General features: G+C 39.1%; 1 protein-coding gene across 1 annotated transcript; it reads right to left on the reverse strand.

Annotated features, from left to right (window-relative positions):
* Positions 1-3,416: 3,416 nt before the first annotated feature.
* On the reverse strand, positions 3,417-19,295 carry LOC140636599 (thiosulfate sulfurtransferase/rhodanese-like domain-containing protein 3). The gene is made up of 4 exons (XM_072831975.1): positions 19,141-19,295; positions 7,205-7,378; positions 6,943-7,102; positions 3,417-6,669 (listed from the first exon to the last, which is right to left on the reverse strand). The coding sequence occupies exons 1-4, from the start codon at positions 19,211-19,213 to the stop codon at positions 6,597-6,599; spliced, it is 480 nt and encodes a 159-aa protein (XP_072688076.1). The 5' UTR covers positions 19,214-19,295; the 3' UTR covers positions 3,417-6,596.
* Between the last annotated feature and the right edge of the window lie 238 nt (positions 19,296-19,533).

A 19,533-nucleotide genomic window follows, 5' to 3' on the forward strand; every position in this document is an offset into this window, starting at 1 on the left:
AAGATACCATCTTTCATCTCTATTTCAGTATATATTCCTAAAGACAATGGCTCTTTAAAAACCAGAAGTATTATACCTAAAGAATTAGTCAAAATAACGTTGTACTATCAAATATTCATTGTTGAAATTCTCAGTTATATTTATCAGGAGAAATTGTTAAATAATTCTAGTCAGATCTAAATAAGGACCAAACATTGCAATTAATTGATAAATCCTTTAAATCTTTTTAAATTCATGGTTCCTCTTCCATTTACTTTTTAAATTTCCCTTTGTGGTTTGATTATCTACTAAGAGTCTCCCACCAATATGGATCTTGCTAATTGTATCCTTGAGGTGCCATTTAACATGTTCCTTTTTCAGTATTTTCTGTAAGTCTTGATCAAGTTCAGATTCAAAAAAAATTTTTTTTGAAAAGGTAGACTACTGTATAAGGTATCTTCTATTAGAGGGCATATCATAGTTGATTGTCTCTTTCTGTAATTTGTCAGCCATTTATGACATGTATTGTTTTTAAAAATCAAATCGTGTAGGCTGCACTACCCAGTGTGAGAGCCACTAGCTGGCTACATGGGGCTATTGAACACTGAAAATGTGGCTAGTCAAAACTGAGATGTGCAATAAATGTAAAAATACATGTTAGATTTCAGTACTTAGGACAAAAACCAAAGGAAGTAAATATCTAATTTGTTTATAATGCTACACATTTTAAATGATGATAGGACCAAATAAGACACTATTAAAATTAATTTCACCTCTTTTTAAAATGTAAGACAACTAAATCACCTAAACAGCTTGCATTATAGTTGTTGGACTGTGCTGCTGTAAGGCAAGGAAAATGTTAGACCCCTGACCCATTTTCCCTACTGCTCATTCCTGCTCCCCAGAGCAACTTTTGGTTATTTCTTTGCTGTTGTGTTACTTCCACATTTCCAATTAACAAGCATATAATTATAGCATTTATTGAGCGCTTAGATGACAAGAATTTTCTCAGCTTCCTATATTATGAAGTACTTTAATCCTCAGAACAATTATTGTAGAGAGGAGGAAACTCAGGAACAGAAAGTTAACTTACCAATCACAGGTCAAGTAAGTGACAAGAGCTTGGATTAGGTTCTAATTCTTAAAACCTGGGCAGCTGGCCTCCAGGGCCATGCTCTTAATTACTTCACCTTACTGCCTCCTCTGTTTACCCTCCAGTGTTTTATTTTAATTCTTTTTTCAGTAGTAAAATTATCTAGTAACTTCCTACTCTGGAAGATGAAGATTTCACTTTTTTCTCACACACCTCCATCTATTCTCCTGCTTCCCCACCAAACCGGTTATATAATAGTAAGACTTCTGTTCCATTGTCTTCTCAATTTAAGTGTACACTTTTTGTTAAATTAATAATATATATTAAGTATATATAGATAACATTGTGTTGTGTAATATACTGTGGTATATTTCCTTTCTTGGAGAATATTTTTGTCTTTCTGAAAGGAGTGTAATTTCCTTGGTTGTAAGTTGCTCAGTTTACTTTGTATCTTTTATTTATCACCAGAATCACTTATTATTCCCTTACTCCCTAGGTTTCTCACAAGGAAACATTTTTCCCCAAGCCCTTCATCTTTGTTTAGGTAGCCAAGATAGGGGGAATCCTATCTTTTTCTTTGCCTTTGTTTTAATGGACTACACCTCTAGCTGCTTCAGAAAAGGTGCTTTTTAAGTAGCACCTTGTTCTTGTTTGAGAATGCAGTGTGTTATCATTCTACAGATATTAATTCGGGCTTTTCAGTCATTTTAAAATTTTTGTTTCCTTCATTAACACTTCTTCCTTGACGTTCCTTTTCTCTGGTCATAATTTTTCAAGTTAGAATCTTGCTTTAATTGTCTCAGGATCCTTGATATTTGAAAGGCCCAAGATGATAAGTGAGAGGTCTATGTGCATGGGTAGGACTTTACAGTGGTGGGCCTCATTATAGGTTCAGGGAACAACAAAATGTTTTCGTTATTATCCCTCCCACCCCCAACAAAATATTCCTAAAGCTTTTTCTTTGCCAGGGAGTCAGCTTTCCTAGAAAGGAAGCTTTTGGCTTTATGTGTGGTGGTAGTGAGCTGGACCATTCAGAGTTCTTGGAGACAAGTGAGGTCAGGGACCTAGGTATCTCATTGTACAGCATTCACTTTCATTTTATCTTCCCACCTGCAGTAAGGGATCTCACTGCCATTCTTGCCCACACATGTTTAGCTGGAAGTTTCACCTCTCTACCCATTAATGTCAAATGAATGCAACCTAAAATATCAGCTGCCTATGTAACCAAGTACCATATTGTACGGATCCACATAGTAACAGTATACTAGGCATACATTATCTTATGTAAGCTTCAAAACAATACTATTATCCCCCATGTGAATATACTTGAGCCAGATTCTACTATTATGATACTTTTATTAAAATTTCCTTTTTCCTTTCTGTCCTTGCTCCTGGCGACACTTGCAGCACTGAAAAAAGGTGACAAAATTAGACTTTTCTGTTATTTAATTGCTGTCCTTTTAGACACTGAGAAATAACTTTTACTGACTGATGGTAGAAGCATTCAGTTTTCCATTTGTTAATAGTACCAATTTCTCACAGGTTAGCTCCTGATCCTACCTCTATCTAGTATTTCCATGGCATATACATAGTAGATAGCAAAGGGATGCATTATCAGAATGCAAGAGACCTCAGTGGGATCATAAGGCAAGTAAGAGAATGTAAATGAAGGAAAACTGACACACTTTATTCTTATTTATTTATTCATGAGAGACACAGAGAGAGAAAGAGAGGTGCAGAGACACAGGCAGGGGGAGAAGCAGGCTCCATGCAGGGAGCCCGACGTGGGACTAGATCCTCGGTCTCCAGGATCATGCCCTGGGCCAAAGGCAGTGCTAAACCGCTGAGCCACCCAGGCTGCCCCAACTGACACACTTTAACTCAGAACTCTGAGCCTGTCCACTGTTGCCACTTTTTCTAGGACAGCTTCCTTTTATCCCATTATGAGAACTATGAGCAGTACATACAGCATTTTATTTTATTTTTTTTAAAGATTTTATCTATTCATGAGAAACACAGAGAGGGGTGGTGGAGGGGGAGACACAGGCAGAGGGAGAGAAGAGGGGGAGACACAGGCAGAGGGAGCCCAATGTGGGACTTGATCCCGGGACTCCAGGATCACGCCCTGGGCCAACGGCAGGCGCTAAACCACTGAGCCACCCAGGTGTCCCCATACAGCATTTTAAAAAGTAATCTGGCCATTCTACATTTCTGAAACATGATGTAGCCACTTGTTAAATGATGTATTAAATCATGTTATATATTTTGAGGCATCCAATACCATAGAAGTTAGTAATGATTTTACTCTTAAGACTTTTAGTATAAAGGTCAGTGCAGCTTCAGATACATTTGTTAAATTTTTATTTCAGAATAACTGACAATGAGGCTTGTCTTTATAAATTTGAATATAGAATATAAAATATATTATCTTCAAAAAGATACAAGTACAATTATATTTGGGTAAATAGGAAACATTATCATAAGTTTTCTTTTAAAAAGCACCAGGAATCCAAAGTATTATAATTATAAAAATCTGGTTTAGTTGCCTGCCTCCAAGTTAGAGATACTAAGTTCCTATCCCATATATTCAAAATGTAAAATATTTGTTTAACCAACAAACATGCTAAAAAGTCTCCTGTGCCCTCTCTCCAAAGGAAATTATTCTGAATTTGCTATTTATTATTCTCAGAATTTATACTTATGTACATATACTTATAAATAACAGTACTTTGCATGGTTTCAAACTATATTGTACATGTTTCTGTAATTTATTTCTCTAAATATTCACTGAGTCATCACGTTAATATGTACCTCATTTTTTTCATTTTTATTAATCCTTACCTGTGTCTGTTAAGCCCATCCACCATCTACTGGGTTTTTAATTTCAGTTACTGTATTCTTAAAATTTAGAATTTCTATTTGATACTTTTTGTAGTTTCCATTACTTTAATAATTTTTCTCATCTAGTTATTGAATATATAAAATCAGTTATTTTTTTAAAATTTTTATTTATTTATTCATAGAGACACACAGAGAGAGGCAGAGACACAGGCAGAGGGAGAAGCAGGCTCCATGCAGGGAGCCAGACATGGGACTTGATCCCGGGCCTCCAGGATCACACCCCAGGCTGCAGGTGGTGCTAAACTGCTGCGCCACAGGGGCTGCCCTAAAATCAGTTATTTTCTGACATGTATCTTTAGATTTGTTTCTATTGTGTCTTTTTTTCCTTCTTTTTCTACCTTGTTTAGTTGTTTTTCTTCTTTTTCAGTCATGAGGTCTTATTTACTGCTATTTCTGATAAGTTTTATAGAATTCTGAACATTGAATATAAAGAACTGTAGGGAATATTTGTGGTTCATGGCTATGCCCCATGGGTCAAATCCTACCTGCCATCTAGCTTTGCCTGGCCTTTGAGCTAAGAATGTTTGCCATATTTTTAAATGGCTGAAAAATAAAAGAAGATTATTTGGAACACATGAAATATAAAATTCAAACCAAAGTGGCCATAGTTTAGTGGAGATACAGCCACACTCACTCATTTGTGTATTGTCTCTCGTTGCTTTGTGCTACAGTAGCAGAGTTGACTAGTTGCAGTAGAGACCTTAAGGCCCATAAACCTAAAATACTTATTGTTGCCAACCCCTTGCTCCAGCTAATGACATCTTTCTTACAAGAAGATTTACTGCTGGTAGGTCCTTAGGGTATCAGGAAGATCACCTCAATTCATTCAGGGATTTAGTGGATTCAAAGCTGGTCTTACATTTTCTGAGAGTTGGTCAATTTCTGGGTCACCTTTACTCCTAGGGTATAGTTTCCCAGGGCTTCCAACTAAAATGGTTGGTGTATTTACCCAGGTTCTTATTTCTTGATGGGCCCACTACTTCAACCACAACTTCCCTTCTCTCTCAGATTGTGGCTCTTCAAATCCCACCTTAGCATATTTGTCCTAGTAACGTTTGTTTATATAGGTATATCAATAAGATCAGTTTAAAGCCATGAAGGAATTACTAAGGCAGCGAGGATTTGAAGAGCTATTTGATCCAGAGAGAAGGAAAGCTGTAGAGGATGAACCAACATCGAAGAGCCTGCATTCATGCATATGTGCGGGTGTTTTTTTTTTTTCCAGCTTTTCTAGTTCTTGTAGGGAATTTGCTCTGCTAGAAACTAGACTGACATTATCAGAAATAGAAGTTCAAGGTGGCCACATCACATCTCTACCCCAGATTCCCCATGGCTTTATAATATCATTTAGGACAAACCAAGTTCTTATAGTTACTTCCTAGGCCTACGTGGTCTGAATGACTACATAAAAGAGACCAAACACATTTGGGTCTGGAAAGGCACAGATGGAAGGAAGCACCAGTGCACTAGGGCATTGATAAATATAGGACTTGACATTCCAAAGGCATATACTCATGCTAGTGAGAGTCTTTTACATTTAAACTTTTTCCCTCCTATTTTCATTATTTTTAATTGAGATATAATTACAGAAAATGTATGTTTTCAAGTGTCCAGTGAATTTTGATGAATGTATTACTATGTACCAACACCTCAATCAAGATCTAAAGCATTTCCATCACCCTAGAAATCTCCCTCCTTGCTTTTTCCAGTTAATCTTCCCTCTACAGAAGCAATCACTGTTGTTATTTCTATCTTTATAGATCATATTAATTTTTTTAAGTTGCAGATCATGTCACTATCACGCTGGTTACAACACTGCCATAAGTCTTTGGGTGGTGTTAATGTATTTTCATTGTTCATATCTCACCTACTATTCTGGATCTCAGATTCTTGGTGTTTTAAGACTAAGTCTGCTTTTTTAAATTTAATTTTTATAAGTTGATAAAGTTTTATAAGTTTCTGCTAGAAATCAAACATATTCAGAGAAGAATCACATCTTTTTTATTATCTTTTTAGCATTTGGAATATTTAGCATAGGATCTAAACTAAGAAAAGATGTTCAAGAAATGCTTACTAGCTGTTTTATATTATTCAACATTCAGTAAATACTCATTATGGGTGAAAAGTAGATCCACAAAAATATTTGTACTGTATATCATAATAGGAAAATAACTTTTATGAATTTTCTAAAATGGGGAAATTTACAAAGGAAAAAAGCATTTTAATCATTTAAAAAAATAACTTGTCTAGCTCATCGCCTCTTCAATGAATAGACGCTATGCTAACACAAATGGTCATACAATATGATTAGGTATTATAAGTAACCCAGGCTTCAGGAAAACTATTGTACTATACTAAACTATTTAAAAATTCGAGAATCCCAACCTTATATTTCCATGGCAAGTCATATACATTATTTTAATTATCAGTAGCTTTTGGAAATAGCTAAGGGCAAGTAGTAATCTCAATTTATAGTTAAGGGAAAGATTCAACAAATAATTGAATTACGCAAAATCCCCTTCCCATTAGCCAGTGATGCCAGGGCTAGATTGTTATTCTTTTGTTCATTTCACTATCCTAGGCTGCATGTACACAAGAAAAGAGCCAACTTGTGTTCCAGAATTCAATTTCCATGTTTCTTCTCTGAAAATTCATAGGTTGCCCATTCGTTCCATCCTCCAGCATAGTGTTGAGCACTGAAAACATATAGCAAGGTTAGTGCTGTAAACATTTCCTCCTGCTTTATAACACAAGGTTGATAGAAACTTTAGTGATTTAGAGATACAATGACTACTCTAGACCTCAAGCCTATTTATAAGAGTTACTTTTGAGTAGGATGAAAATATAAGAGCCTATAATTACTAACACAGTAATTATAAGAAATTTTTCAGTAGACCAGTAAAAATGTAATACATATGAAACATTGCTATGCACATTCTTGAATACATTTTTATACTTTATCTATGCACCTGTTAAAGCCCAGGGATATTGCTGTGTCCAATGCCTTCTTGCTTCTCACTCCGGCTAAACAAGAAAACACTAGACTGTCAGATTTGGATGGCTTTACTTCATTGTACTTCTCTTTGAAGTCTTTTGGGTTCATCTGTAGAGCTTCACCTACCTCACCCACTGAAAAAAAAAAGTTAAGAATTTGAATTAAATTTTAGATACAGTAAATTACTCAATATATACTTTTGTGGGATGAATCAGTTCGAGATACATGTCACTTACGTGGTATATTGACAGACCCAGGGATTTTTCCATACTTGACAATTTCCCATGTCTCTCTAACATCAATTAACATAATTTTTTTGGAATTCAAGAGGTTTTTAAGTTCCTTATAAGTGACATCTTTAAAAATAGCAGTACAAAAATTGTGGCAGCTTCCTTTTATTGACTTCAAACCTGGAAAGAATAAAATAATTTAGGCACCTTCAAAATAACATTGCTATTAATATCTGGAAAGCAGGTCAAAGGAGTTTCCCTCTGGCTCCAGTCAGCTAACTATAGTTGATCTTTTGACTTCACTGTACTGTGTATTTTGCACACACCCTGTAAGAGCCTACCGTCTCACTCTCCATGCATAATGGCTGGCCTTGGCCAACTCATATTCTACTCTCCAAGTCCTTAATTCTGTGGAGCTTGTATGTACACATTCACTATTTGGTAACTGAATCTTGCAAATAATTTGTAAGTCTTACCATGATCCAAGTTATAATATTAAGAAAATTTTAATTTCCCCTTGCAAGCGAAGATAATAAGCCATATGTTAGATGTGGGAACCTTACATTTGAGACTACACTTGTAAGTACTTACAGGCACTGTTACTATCTGTTAAATAATTGGTGAGGCGCCTGGTTGGCTCCGAAGAGCATGTGACCCTTGATCTTGGGGTTGTCAGCTCAAGCCCTACATTGGGTGTAGAGATTACTTAAATAAAAACTTAAAAAAAAATTGGTAACATAATATGGTACTGGGTAATAACCCATAAAATAAATCCATGGGTCCATATTGATATAAGGATATAATTGAGTAAATGGGGAGAAGGGATTATTTCAATTTATAAATGTAGAATGAATGATGAAGAGAAAATCACCATTAGGTTGACAATCCAATAATAATTATTTCAGCAAGAGATGTTGGTGGATGCTAGAGTTAGTGGGTGAAATTATGATGAGAAATAGGAGAGTATCTCCCTAGGAGATACCTACTAATTACAAAAGGAAACAGCTGAAAGATACTACATTAACCAATTATTCAAAGATCACTAGTAAGAAATGTTGACATCACGTACTTTCTGACATGCTCAAAGAAGATTACATCACTTCCTTAGTATTTTTGCCAAAATGTATACTCTGAATCAAATCAGAAGAAAATCTCAGATAAACTCAATCTACAAAGAACCAGTACTCTTAAAAGGTGTCAAAGTTATGAAAGACACAGACTATGGAACTATCACAGATTAAAGCAGACTAAGGAGTCATACAGTGTAATACAACATAGGATCCTGGATTGGATCTAGGACTATAGGAGACATCAGTGGGAAAATTGGTGAAATTTAAATAAGGTCTGTGGATTAGTTCACAGTATTATGTCAATATTTCCTGATTTCAAGAACTGTACTATGTAAGATGCTTATATTAGGGGAAGTTGAGTAAGAATAAAGGGAACTCTTTTTTACCTTTGCAACTTTTCTGTAGGTCCAAATTGTTTTTTTTAAAAGATTTATTTATTATTTTTATTTATTTATTTATTTATTTATTTATTTATTTATTTATTTATTCATTCAGAGAGAGAGAAAGACAGGCAGACACACAGGCAGAGGGAGAAGCAGGCTCCCTGCAGGGAGCCCTACACAGGACTCGATCCCGGGTCTCCAGGATCACGCCCTGGGCTGCAGGCGGCGCCAAACCACTGCGCCACGGGGGCTGCCCCCCAATTTTTTTTTTAAAGATTTTATTTATTTATTCATAGACACACAGAGAGAGGCAGAGACATAGGCAGAGGGAGAAGCAGGCTCCACGCAGGGAACCCAATGTGGGACTCGATCCCGGGTTCCCAGGATCACACCCCAGGCTGCAGGCAGCGCCAAACCGCTGCGTCACCGGGGCTGCCCCCAAATTGTTTTTTTAAACATGAAAGAAAACCCAAAAGATTTTTAAAAATAGGATAAAAATAAAACATACTAATATTTTACAACAAAATGACCACTGTAAAAAAAGGTAACTAATAATGCTCCAAATGCTGCTTAAAATATTAAAGATCTTATAAAGTGAAATTGGTTTAAATAGTATAAACTGGCACAGGAAAAGGTTTAAATGTCTAAGTCCAGAAACACACAATATACTATCTATGAGAATTAGGTATTTGGTAACAGTCAGACCAATGGGGAAATTTCGTTCAATAAATATGTAGCTAGGCATCAGGAAGAAACTTTAAGCAGGCTATGGCCTCATTCCTTACATGTAAATAAATTAAAATTTCAACCTAAAAACTAGGATCTTAGAAGTACTAATAGAAAACATGAGCAGATAATTTAAATCTTGGGATAAGAAAGCCATTCTAAACATGGCAAAATCAAAAGTCATAAAGAATTGATCTCATAAAAGTGCTATAATAAGACAAGTGGCAGGCAGGAACAAAATATTTGTGACATAGAAAAGACAAAACATTAGTATTAATAGAGCCCGTACAAATAGGAAAAGGACAAAATTCTCACTAGGAAAACAGTCAAAACAAGAACAGGGGACTTGACTTGAAAAATACAGATGGTTAATAAAATGTAAAAAAATGCCCTGTCTCACTACTTATGAAGGAAATGCAAGATGTAAACAAAAGTTTTCAAATTTTGTCAGGTTTGTAAATAAAGATTTGATAACACCAAATATTAGTGAGGGTATGAGGAAATTAGTATTCTTGTACATTGTTGGGAATGTGTAATGTTAAAACCTTTTGAAAGGAAAATTTAGCCCTAATGACATTTTATGTACGTATATCTTTTTTACCTCACAATTTTACTTTTAGGAATCTATCTTAATACAGAAGTATTAGCGTGAATACATACAAATGTGTATATGTATAAATATATATGTTGGCAGCATTCTCTACAATACTGAAAAATGGAAAGAAGCTGGAAGTCTATCCATAAGGGAATGGTTATAAGTGGTACATTTATACAATGGAATATTATTTAATGTAAGTAGTCCAAAATAGAGCATTAAATGTAAAGAACTAGTTGGAAACACCACGTATAAACCAGAGGTTCCCATTCTTCCTTGGTTCATCCTTTTACGTCTCAGTAAATTTCCTGCAGTGCACATAGGCCAAAAGAGATCTTTTATGGTTCTATTTATTAAGTAGTTAAGAAAAGCCAAAAGTGAGTTCTGAAGCACCATATTTTCTTATAAAAACCAAACACTGTTCTACTTTCATTTGCCTTTCTCACTGATAGCAAAAGATGGGGAAATGGACAAATACAATAATTTAGAAATACAGGTTTCCCAGCAATTCCACTCCAAGGTATGTACCCAAAAGATTTGAAAACAGGGACTCAAACAAAGACATCAATGTTCATAACAGCATTATTCACAATTACTCACAAAGGCCAAAAGGTGGAAACAACCCGAGCTCATTCAGCAGATGAACGGGTAAATAAAATGTAGGATACACGCACAATGGAATATCATTCTGCCAGAAAAAGGAATGAAATTCTAACACATAACTACAGCACGAAACTGCAACATTGAAAACATGCTAAGTGAAGTAAGCCAAACACAAAATGACAAATATTTTATGATTCCACTTATTTGAAATATCTAGAACAGGTAAATTCATAGAAAGTAGGTTAAAGGTAACCAGGAGTTGGAGGGAAAGGTGCTATTCCCCAGTGGGCTTGAGTTTCTGTTTGGAGTGATGAAAATTTTTGGAAATACAGTGGTGATGACTGCGCGATGTTGTGAATATAATTAATGCCACTGAATTGTACATTCAACAATGGTTAAAATGACATATTTTTTGTTATGTATATTTCTATCACAGTAAACAAAATTAAAAAAATACAAATACAAACTTCCCCATCCTCTTCAGATTTTGAAAAGTCAGCTCGTGTTATCTACAAGATTAGATCTTTAAAATGCCTGGGATAAAACTATTTCTCACTCAACATGCTGTTTTGTGAATTCCCAGATATAAAAAGTCAGCAGGCTGAGTTCACACTTGTTACTGAGTTCCTCATTGTTAGGAACTGGAGAAGTATGGTAATTTAAAAAACTGTTAAACTCAAGACTGTGGTACTTCACACTGGGAAGCAAACATCATCTCAGCATGTAACCTCTGCCACTGAATCAGAGATGGTTACGTATTTTTCTTTTCTTTTTTAAGATTTTATCTATTTATTCATGAGAGACACAGAGAAAGAGGCAGAGGGAGGAGCAGGCTCCCTGCCGAAAGCCTGATGCAGGACTCTATCCCAGAATCCCAGGATCATGACTGGAGCCAAAGGCAGATGCTCAACCACTGAGCCACCCAGGTACCCCTAGTTATGTTTTTCTTATATTGTAGAATCAAATTGACCTTGAACTTTCTCTAATTCAGCTATACTGTTTGGGGGGGGGGGGCATTGGAAAACAGGTTTATAATCAGTGAGGAATAGTTTTCCTAGCTTTCCACTCTGAGCCAAAGTACAAATATTCCCCTAATAAGTCTCAGCTCCCCCACAAGCCTCTCACGGTATGAGCCTCCAGTCCACACTAATTCTTTAGGTAAAGCTATAGTGTATCTTTTTGTACAAGGGGGCTTCTACTTGTAAATCAACCACTTCATCCTTTGCTTGATCAAAGAAACAGCCATCAGTTCCTACACTGAAGGAAAACTGTCTGGGATTTATTGGGATGATGTAGGGTTTTCTTGAGGGATTCCCGAGAGTAACACAAGCTGTACCTGATTTTTCACATTTTTGAGCCTAATTTTTAAATAAACTCCAGTTTGGCTGTTGGCACAGTGGTAAATCTAGCCTCACCTGGCTATTACCTACAGCCTACATTATAGGACACAGTCCATACTCGTTAGTACGTTCTATTATGTCCTTCAACCTACTTTACCAGCATAATTTACCACACCTTCTCTTCTTCCTCATTCCTCCTCTGCCTCAATAACCCTTCCCTCCAGCTACGTTAAAAGTATACATGTGCTCTCACTATATTTTTACAATGGAAAGAGCAGGGATTCTAGAGTCAGATAAACCAGGTTCAAATCTTGGCTTGTCCATTTAGCTCTGTAATCCTGGGCAGATTACATAAACTCTCTGGGACTTAGTTTCTTATTTGTAAAACAGGAATACTATTATTTAACCTTTCTGAGTTGCTGTGAAATTTAGATAATCTATACAGTGCAATCTTTAAGTATATTTTTTCGCCTTCCTTCATGATTTATGCACACTTCTTTTTTTTTAAAGATTTAAAAAAATTTTTTTTATTTATTCATTCATGAGAGAGACAGAGAGAGAGAGAGAGAAAGAGCGAGCTCAAGCAGAGACATAGGCAGAGGGAGAAGCAGGCTCCATGCAGGGAGCCCGACATTGGACTCCACCCTGGGTCTCCAGGATCACACCCTGGGCGGAAGGCAGGGGCTAAACCTCTGAGCCACCGAGGGATCCCTGCACACTTCTTTCTGAAGGGAATACCTCCCTTCCTCATCTCTACCTGACACACTCTTACTCTCCTTGAAGACTGTTAAATGCCACTTGTCCCCAGCCCAATTAGTTTCATTTCTAGGTATCTATTCTAGTAAAATACTTGTGCATATACACAAAGAGGTATGTACAATGATAATTATTGGAAAAAAATTTTTAACAGCAAAAAATAGAAACCAAAATGTCGGGGATCCCTGGGTGGCGCAGCGGTTTAGCGCCTGCCTTTGGCCCAGGGCGCGATCCTGGAGACCCGGGATCGAATCCCACGTCGGGCTCCCGGTGCATGGAGCCTGCTTCTCCCTCTGCCTGTGCCTCTGCCTCTCTCTCTCTCTCTCTCTCACTGTGTGCCTATCATAAATAAATAAAATAAAATAATTAAAAAAAAAAAAGAAACCAAAATGTCCATCAGTAGGAGACTGGTTAAATAAACTGGCAATCCATACTATGGAATACATGCAGTGGTTAAGAGAGTTATGTGTACTGCCATGGAAACTTCTAAATACCTAAGTGAGAAAAAATGCAGAAAAGTGTGCACAATAGATCACATTATACATATATATATATATATGATTTCTGCTACAGATCTATATATGATATACAAAAGCATAATGAGTGGAAAATCTGAACAGACATTTTTCCAAAGACATACAGATGGAATGCCTGGGTGGCTCTGTTGTTAAACATCTGCCTTCAGCTCAGGTCATGATCTTAGGGTCCTGGGATCGAGCCCTGCATCAGGCTCCCTGCTCAGCAGGGAGACTGCTTCTCTTTCTACCTCTCTTTCTGTGATCTCTCTCACTCTCACTCTCTTTCAAATAAATAAACAAAATCTTAAAAAAAAAAAAACATATTGATGGCCAAAAGACAAATGAAAAGATGTTCAACATCATTAATCATCAGGGAAATGCAAATTGAAACCAGAATGAGATATCTCTTCACTCCAGCTAGAATGGCCATTATCCATAGATAAGACATAATAAATGTTGGTGAGGATGTGGAGGAAAGGGAACCCTCATGCATTATTGGTGGGAATGTAAATTGGTGCAGCCACTGTGGAAAACAGTATGGAGGTTCCTCAAAAAATTAAAAATAGGGGGATGACTGGTGGCTCAGCGGTTGAGCATCTGCCTTCGGCTCAGGGCATGATCCTGGGGTCTCGGGATGGAGTCCCACATCGGGCTCCCTGCAGGGAGCCTGCTTCTCCCTCTGCCTATGTCTCTGCTTCTCTCTGTGTCTCTCATGAATTAATAAATAAAATCTTTAAAAAAATTTAAAATAGAACTACAATATGATCAAACATTTCCACCCCTGGTATTTATCTGAAGAAAATGAAGATGCTATCTTGAAAAGCTATATGCACTCCCATGTTCACTGAAGCATTATTAATAACAGCTAAGATATGGGGCACCTGGGTGGCTCAGTCTGTTAAGCATCTGCCTTCTGCTCAAGTCCTGATCCCAGAGTCCTGGGACGGAGCCCCACGCTGGCTCCCTGCTAAGTGGGGAGCCTGCTTCTCTGTCTCCCCCTGCTTGTACTCTCGCTCTCTCTCTTTCAAATAAATAAATAAATAAATAAACAAACAAACAAACAAACAAATCCATCCTTAAAAAAATAAAATAACAGCCAAGATATGGAAACAATCTAAGTGTCAATGGATAAAGAAATTGTAGTACACACACACACACACACACACACACACACACGAATATTATTCAGCCGTAAAAAAGAATGAACTCTTGTCATTTGAGACATGGGTATTATTACACTAAGTCAGAGAAAAGCAAATAATGTGTGATCTCATATGTGGAACCTAAAACAAACAAAAAAATAAACTCTCAAAGCCCAAGCTTATAGACACAGAACAGATTAGTGGTTGCCAGAGGCAGGGAATATGGGGTGGGAGAAATGGATGAAGGTAGAAAAGGTAAAAATTTTAAAATATATATTTTTTAGATAAAAAAAATTAGAATTCTCATCCTTTTTTTTTTTTTTTGATTTTATTTATTTATTCATGAGAGACACACAGAGAGAGAGGCAGAGCCACAGGCAGAGAGAGAAGCAGGTCCCATACTGGAAGACCGATGTGGGCCTCGATCCCAGGCCCTCTGGGATCACGACCTGAGCCAAAGGCAGACACTTAACTACTGAGCCACCCAGGCGCCCCTAGAATTCTCATCTTTAACAGGGAAAATGGAGAAGGGTCTTAGGCTATTTAGAGGAGAGTAAATGATGTTTAGGAAGGATGAATAGGCCCTAAGAGGAACAGAGATGGAAGGTTTGACAGTTTGTGACAAAATCTGGGTGTGGTGTTGAGTTCTGATCTCCTTTCCTATGATGAGTTAATCTTCCCTGGTTGATGAAATTCTGGGGGAGGGAATTTATGACAGTTGAGATCCTTTTTTGGAGGATCTGTCTTTAGATGGGTAAGAGGAGTTCAGAAAACGCCTGTCTCTGCATTTGCTGTTTTTCAAATAACTACAGTTCAAAAAAAATTTTTTAAATCAACCTACCAACCCAAATTTCAGTTTGAAATAAGTACGATGACCTAAAAATATTTAAAATCACATCATATTAGACTATGCAAATTGAAGATCTAGTATAATTCAGAATGCTCTGATCCATACTGTTTACATGTTTAGAAGTTTGCTTTTCTACTACAATTATCAGGTCTTTTTAGTAAGGAGACCTGAAGAAATAAGCACTTTTTCCAAACAAAAAGCTTAAGAAATTTAGGATTACTTCAACATTATTTCTAAATTCTAGATTCAATTATTCTTTGAATTTTTTTTAAGTTTATTTATTTATTTATTTATTTATTTATTTATTTAGATAACTTCTACACCCATCTGGGGCTCGAACTCATGACCAATATCAAGAGTCACTGTGCTCTTCCAACTGAGCCATCCTGGCACCCCTATCCTTTAAATTATTTAATTTCAATTAGCCTAATGCGATTTAATTAATTGTATGTTTAAGGAAACTAAATATAGAAACCATTTACATGACTTGGGTTCTGAATTTATTTTTTCATAAACTTAGCTTCTTTTCTATATTATTGTATAGCATAGTCTTATACTATATGTTGTACTTTAAAATACTAAACTAGGGGATCCCTGGGCGGCTCAGCGGCTCAGTGCCTGCCTTTGGCCCAGGGCATGATCCTGGACTCCCGGGATCGAGTCCCACGTCAGGCTCCCAGCATGGAGCCTGCTTCTTGCTCTGCCTGTGTCTCTGCCTCACTCTCTCTCTCTCTCTCTCTATGTCTATCATGAATAAATAAATAAAATCTTAAAAAAAATACTAAACTAAATTTCTTAGAAATAACCTACCAGGAGCCTGGGTGGCTCAGTGGTTGAGCATCTACCTTTGGCTCAGGTCATGTTCTGGGGTCTTGGGACCGAGTTCTGCACTGGGCTCCCCGCGGGGAGCCTGCTTCTCCCTCTGCCTGTTTCTGCCTCTCTGTCTCTCATGAATAAATACATATAATCTTAAAAAAAAAAAAGAAATAGTCTACCATTATTTCCTACCAATTCATTTTGGTATACTTTTTATAGTTTCAAATAAATAAAGTTTTGATGAGAAAAATGTACTTATTTGACATAACAGTTTTTGTTTAATAATAACAACAATCATAATAATAGCAACTCACTCTTGCCACAGTTATAAAATAAATTCTCTGAAAAAAAAATAAATTCTCTGGTTCATCCCTCCTCTTCTTTGGGATGTTGACACTTTAGAAAACCCATGTCTGTATCTGTTGAATATTGAAAACTATACTAGGGACCATGTAATGGTCAATATAAACAACATATAACCTAGAAAGAATATAGTAGAAATAATGATTGTTCCTTCGGAGAGAAAATATTAGGAAAAACATTTGCTGTGCTTCTTTCTCAAATGGGTATTTGGGTTTAGGGTGAACATTTTATAACTTCTGATATAATCACTTTAATAAATATTTTGATTTTTTTGGCAACCACTTACAGCAAAACATGAAAAGCAGGTGAACAACCATCCTAGTGAATGAAGGTTAAGATGGAAGTTTTAGGTAAGGCAATGCGTTTACTTCATGAAATGGTGAGTTTAACACCAGATGGGACCACCTTACACTATCTTTCAACTTCTCAAAGTCACTTGTCTTCTCCATTTCCATTTACTATTCTTATCACAGTACTTTCCCTTAAAGAGCCCAACAAGTCCCCAGGTCCCACCTTCCCCAACCTCCCTCCTTATTTAAAGCATCCTCTACTCTGGCAGTTGATTCATGTTGACAAGGGTACCTCTGTGTTCTCCACTGTTATTCGTAGCCCCAGGACAAGGATCAAGTAAAAGCCTGTAAAAGCCTGTATACAACCTGGCTACCTCCCAGAAAGCTACTTATTATCTTACAGAGGTCAGAACTCAGGGCAAAGATAGGGCAGGATGGGGTACGTCAGAGTTCACTCACTTCCTGCCACCACAAAGGTGTGTTAGGAAGGTACTCAGCTATAGTGCACATGACTTAGTAGGTCAGATTTGGGATCCTGCTTCTGCCTAAGTCTAAACTGAAGCTAAAAGGAAGATAAGAACAACAAAACTAGCAGAAAAAGATTTGAGAGGATAGCTTCAGAGAATAAAGGTAGACAGCAAGCTTTTGTCTTCATGGGAATGCAGGAGACAAAGGCCATTTTCAGTGTTACAGGGGTCACTGATTAAGTAACTAGCTCGCTTGTTAGCAGCCTCAAGTCATGAAGAAGACAAGGATTGACTGCATTCTCTTTGGAAAGTCTTGGTTGAAAGATCAGAAACCCATCCTGGCAATTGGAAGCAACCTAAATGTTCATACAGGAAATGGTTAAAGTAATGATGAAGCATACCACGGAGCATTTACAAGGAAAGAGGCAGACCTACATTTAGTGATTTGGAGAGATGTCCATATTGCTAAATGAAAAAGCTTCCCCTTTGAGATCTATATGCACATAAGACACAATAATACTTAGGTTTCGTAAATGTCCAGAAAAACATCTGGAAGGAAATGTGAAACTATTCCTGGGGAGTACGACTGCAGGGACAGGAATTCTGGGGCATAAATTCTAAACCATAGAGAAGTGTTTAGAAGGACGGGTACCAAACCACATCTGGAGAGGAGGGTGGAATGTGGGAGGGTATATAAAGGGGAACGCAGGCTGTGCTTTATTGTCTATTTGAATATAATGGGAACATAATAATATATCACTAGTAGAATTTTTTTGAAAAATTTAGGTAATCTCTACACCCAATCTGGGGATCGAACTTACAACTCTGAGATCAAGGGTTGCATGCTCTACCAATGGAGCCAGCCAGGCACCACACTAGTAAAATTTTTTAAATGAAAATGCACCTTTTCTCTACCACTTTCTCCAACTCCCGTACAATCGTAGCTTTTTCCATAGCCGTCTCATGAGGCCATGTGTGGGGACTGTTTCCTTGTGACATGAATTGCAGAGGCTGCATCTCCAGCAGGAGGCCTGCATTACTAGGTGCTCAACAAACAAGTTTGCAGAGAAAAAGCACATTTTAGGGACGCTTGGGTGACTAAGGTTGAGCATCTGCCTTCAGCTCAGGGCGTGATCCTGGGACCCTGGGGTCCTGGGATCGAGTCCCCGTGAGCCGGCTTCTCCCTCTCCTATGTCTCTGCCTCTCTCTCTCTGTGTCTCTTAGAAATAAATAAATAAAATCTTTTTTTTTTTTTTTTTTAAAGCACATTTTAAACTACAGAGGAGGTACCAACAGTTCAAGTGGAAGAACTGGGAGGGAGAGCTGGGGGCACAGTGTTACGCCAGTCTCTGCAGCTGCATCCACAAATAAAAATTGTGCTAAAGAGAGGCAGCATGGCAAGCAAAAAGAAGGGACTGGAAGGAAGCCTGCTCCGAGTACTGCACCCGAGGCCTCCGCTAACACCCTTGTTTCTCTGGCTTGTTCTGCCGCCTGTAAAGCCAGTATGGGACTTCAATAGCTGTAACGTGTTATAATCCCAGGCGACTGTTGCCATCAAGCCCCGAGCGCGGCCCCCCAGTGGGTCCCAGGGGTGGCTCGCGAAGCTGGCGCCCTGGGCACCCTGGCTCCCCCGGCACCCTGGCTCCCCGGGCACCCTGGCTCCCCGGGCACCCTGGCTCCCCCGGCACCCTGGCTCCCCGGGCACCCTGGCTCCCCCAGCACCCTGGCTCCCCCGGCACCCTGGCTCCCGGCGTCCCGAGCCCACCTTCGCCGCCCGGTGGAGCACCAGCCTCTTCCCGCGCGCCTGCCCCGAGCAGCAGCGCTGACCTCTCCCTGCGGCCCCCGGGGGCACCCCCAGACCCAAGCAGCCCGGGACCCGAAGGAACGAGAACTGAGAGTGGGTGCTGTCTTCCCAGGGGCCCAGAATCATGGGTCTCATGTCTGACCGGTAGCCTCAAGGAGCGAGAGCACCGCCATCCGGGCCACTTCCTTCCCCGGGGACCCCCGGGGACCCCGAGCTCACCCCAGAGCGCAGCCTCCGCCGACCTGAGGACCGCCCGGCGCGCACCCCCGAGCAGCGGCCCCGAGAGCGCCATCCGCCGCACCCCGACGCCGGCCCGCGGCGCACCCGGACCCCGCTTCCCTGCTTCGGCCGCACCGGGCTCTCGGCCGCCCTGCCCGCCGCCGCCGGCCCGCCGCGCACCCGGCGCCCGCGTCCCCGCTCTCGGCCGCCCCGCCCCCCGCCTCCCTCCGCCGGCTCCTCCTCCCCGCCCTCCGCCGCCCCGCCCCCCGCGCCGCGCCCTCGCGCGCCCCCAGCCCCGCGCCGGCCGAAACCGGGGGCGCCACCGGTCACCGCAGAGCCCACCGCGCCTCGCCTCTCAAACTTGACTTTGGAAAGAAACGGAGAGTTGGGCTT

The sequence above is a fragment of the Canis lupus genome, chromosome 7, assembly GCF_048164855.1.
Source record: "Canis lupus baileyi chromosome 7, mCanLup2.hap1, whole genome shotgun sequence".
Lineage (NCBI taxonomy): Eukaryota > Metazoa > Chordata > Mammalia > Carnivora > Canidae > Canis > Canis lupus.

Coding starts and splice junctions, on each gene's coding strand:
- LOC140636599 (XM_072831975.1), bottom strand. CDS start 19,213: ATGGCGCTCTCGGGGCCGCTGCTCGGGGGTGCGCGCCGGGCGGTCCTC. Junction 7,103..7,204: donor TGGGTCTGTCAATATACCAC/GTAAGTGACATG, acceptor TTTTTTTTTCAG/TGGGTGAGGTAGGTGAAGCT. Junction 6,670..6,942: donor ATATCCCTGGGCTTTAACAG/GTGCATAGATAA, acceptor ATATGTTTTCAG/TGCTCAACACTATGCTGGAG.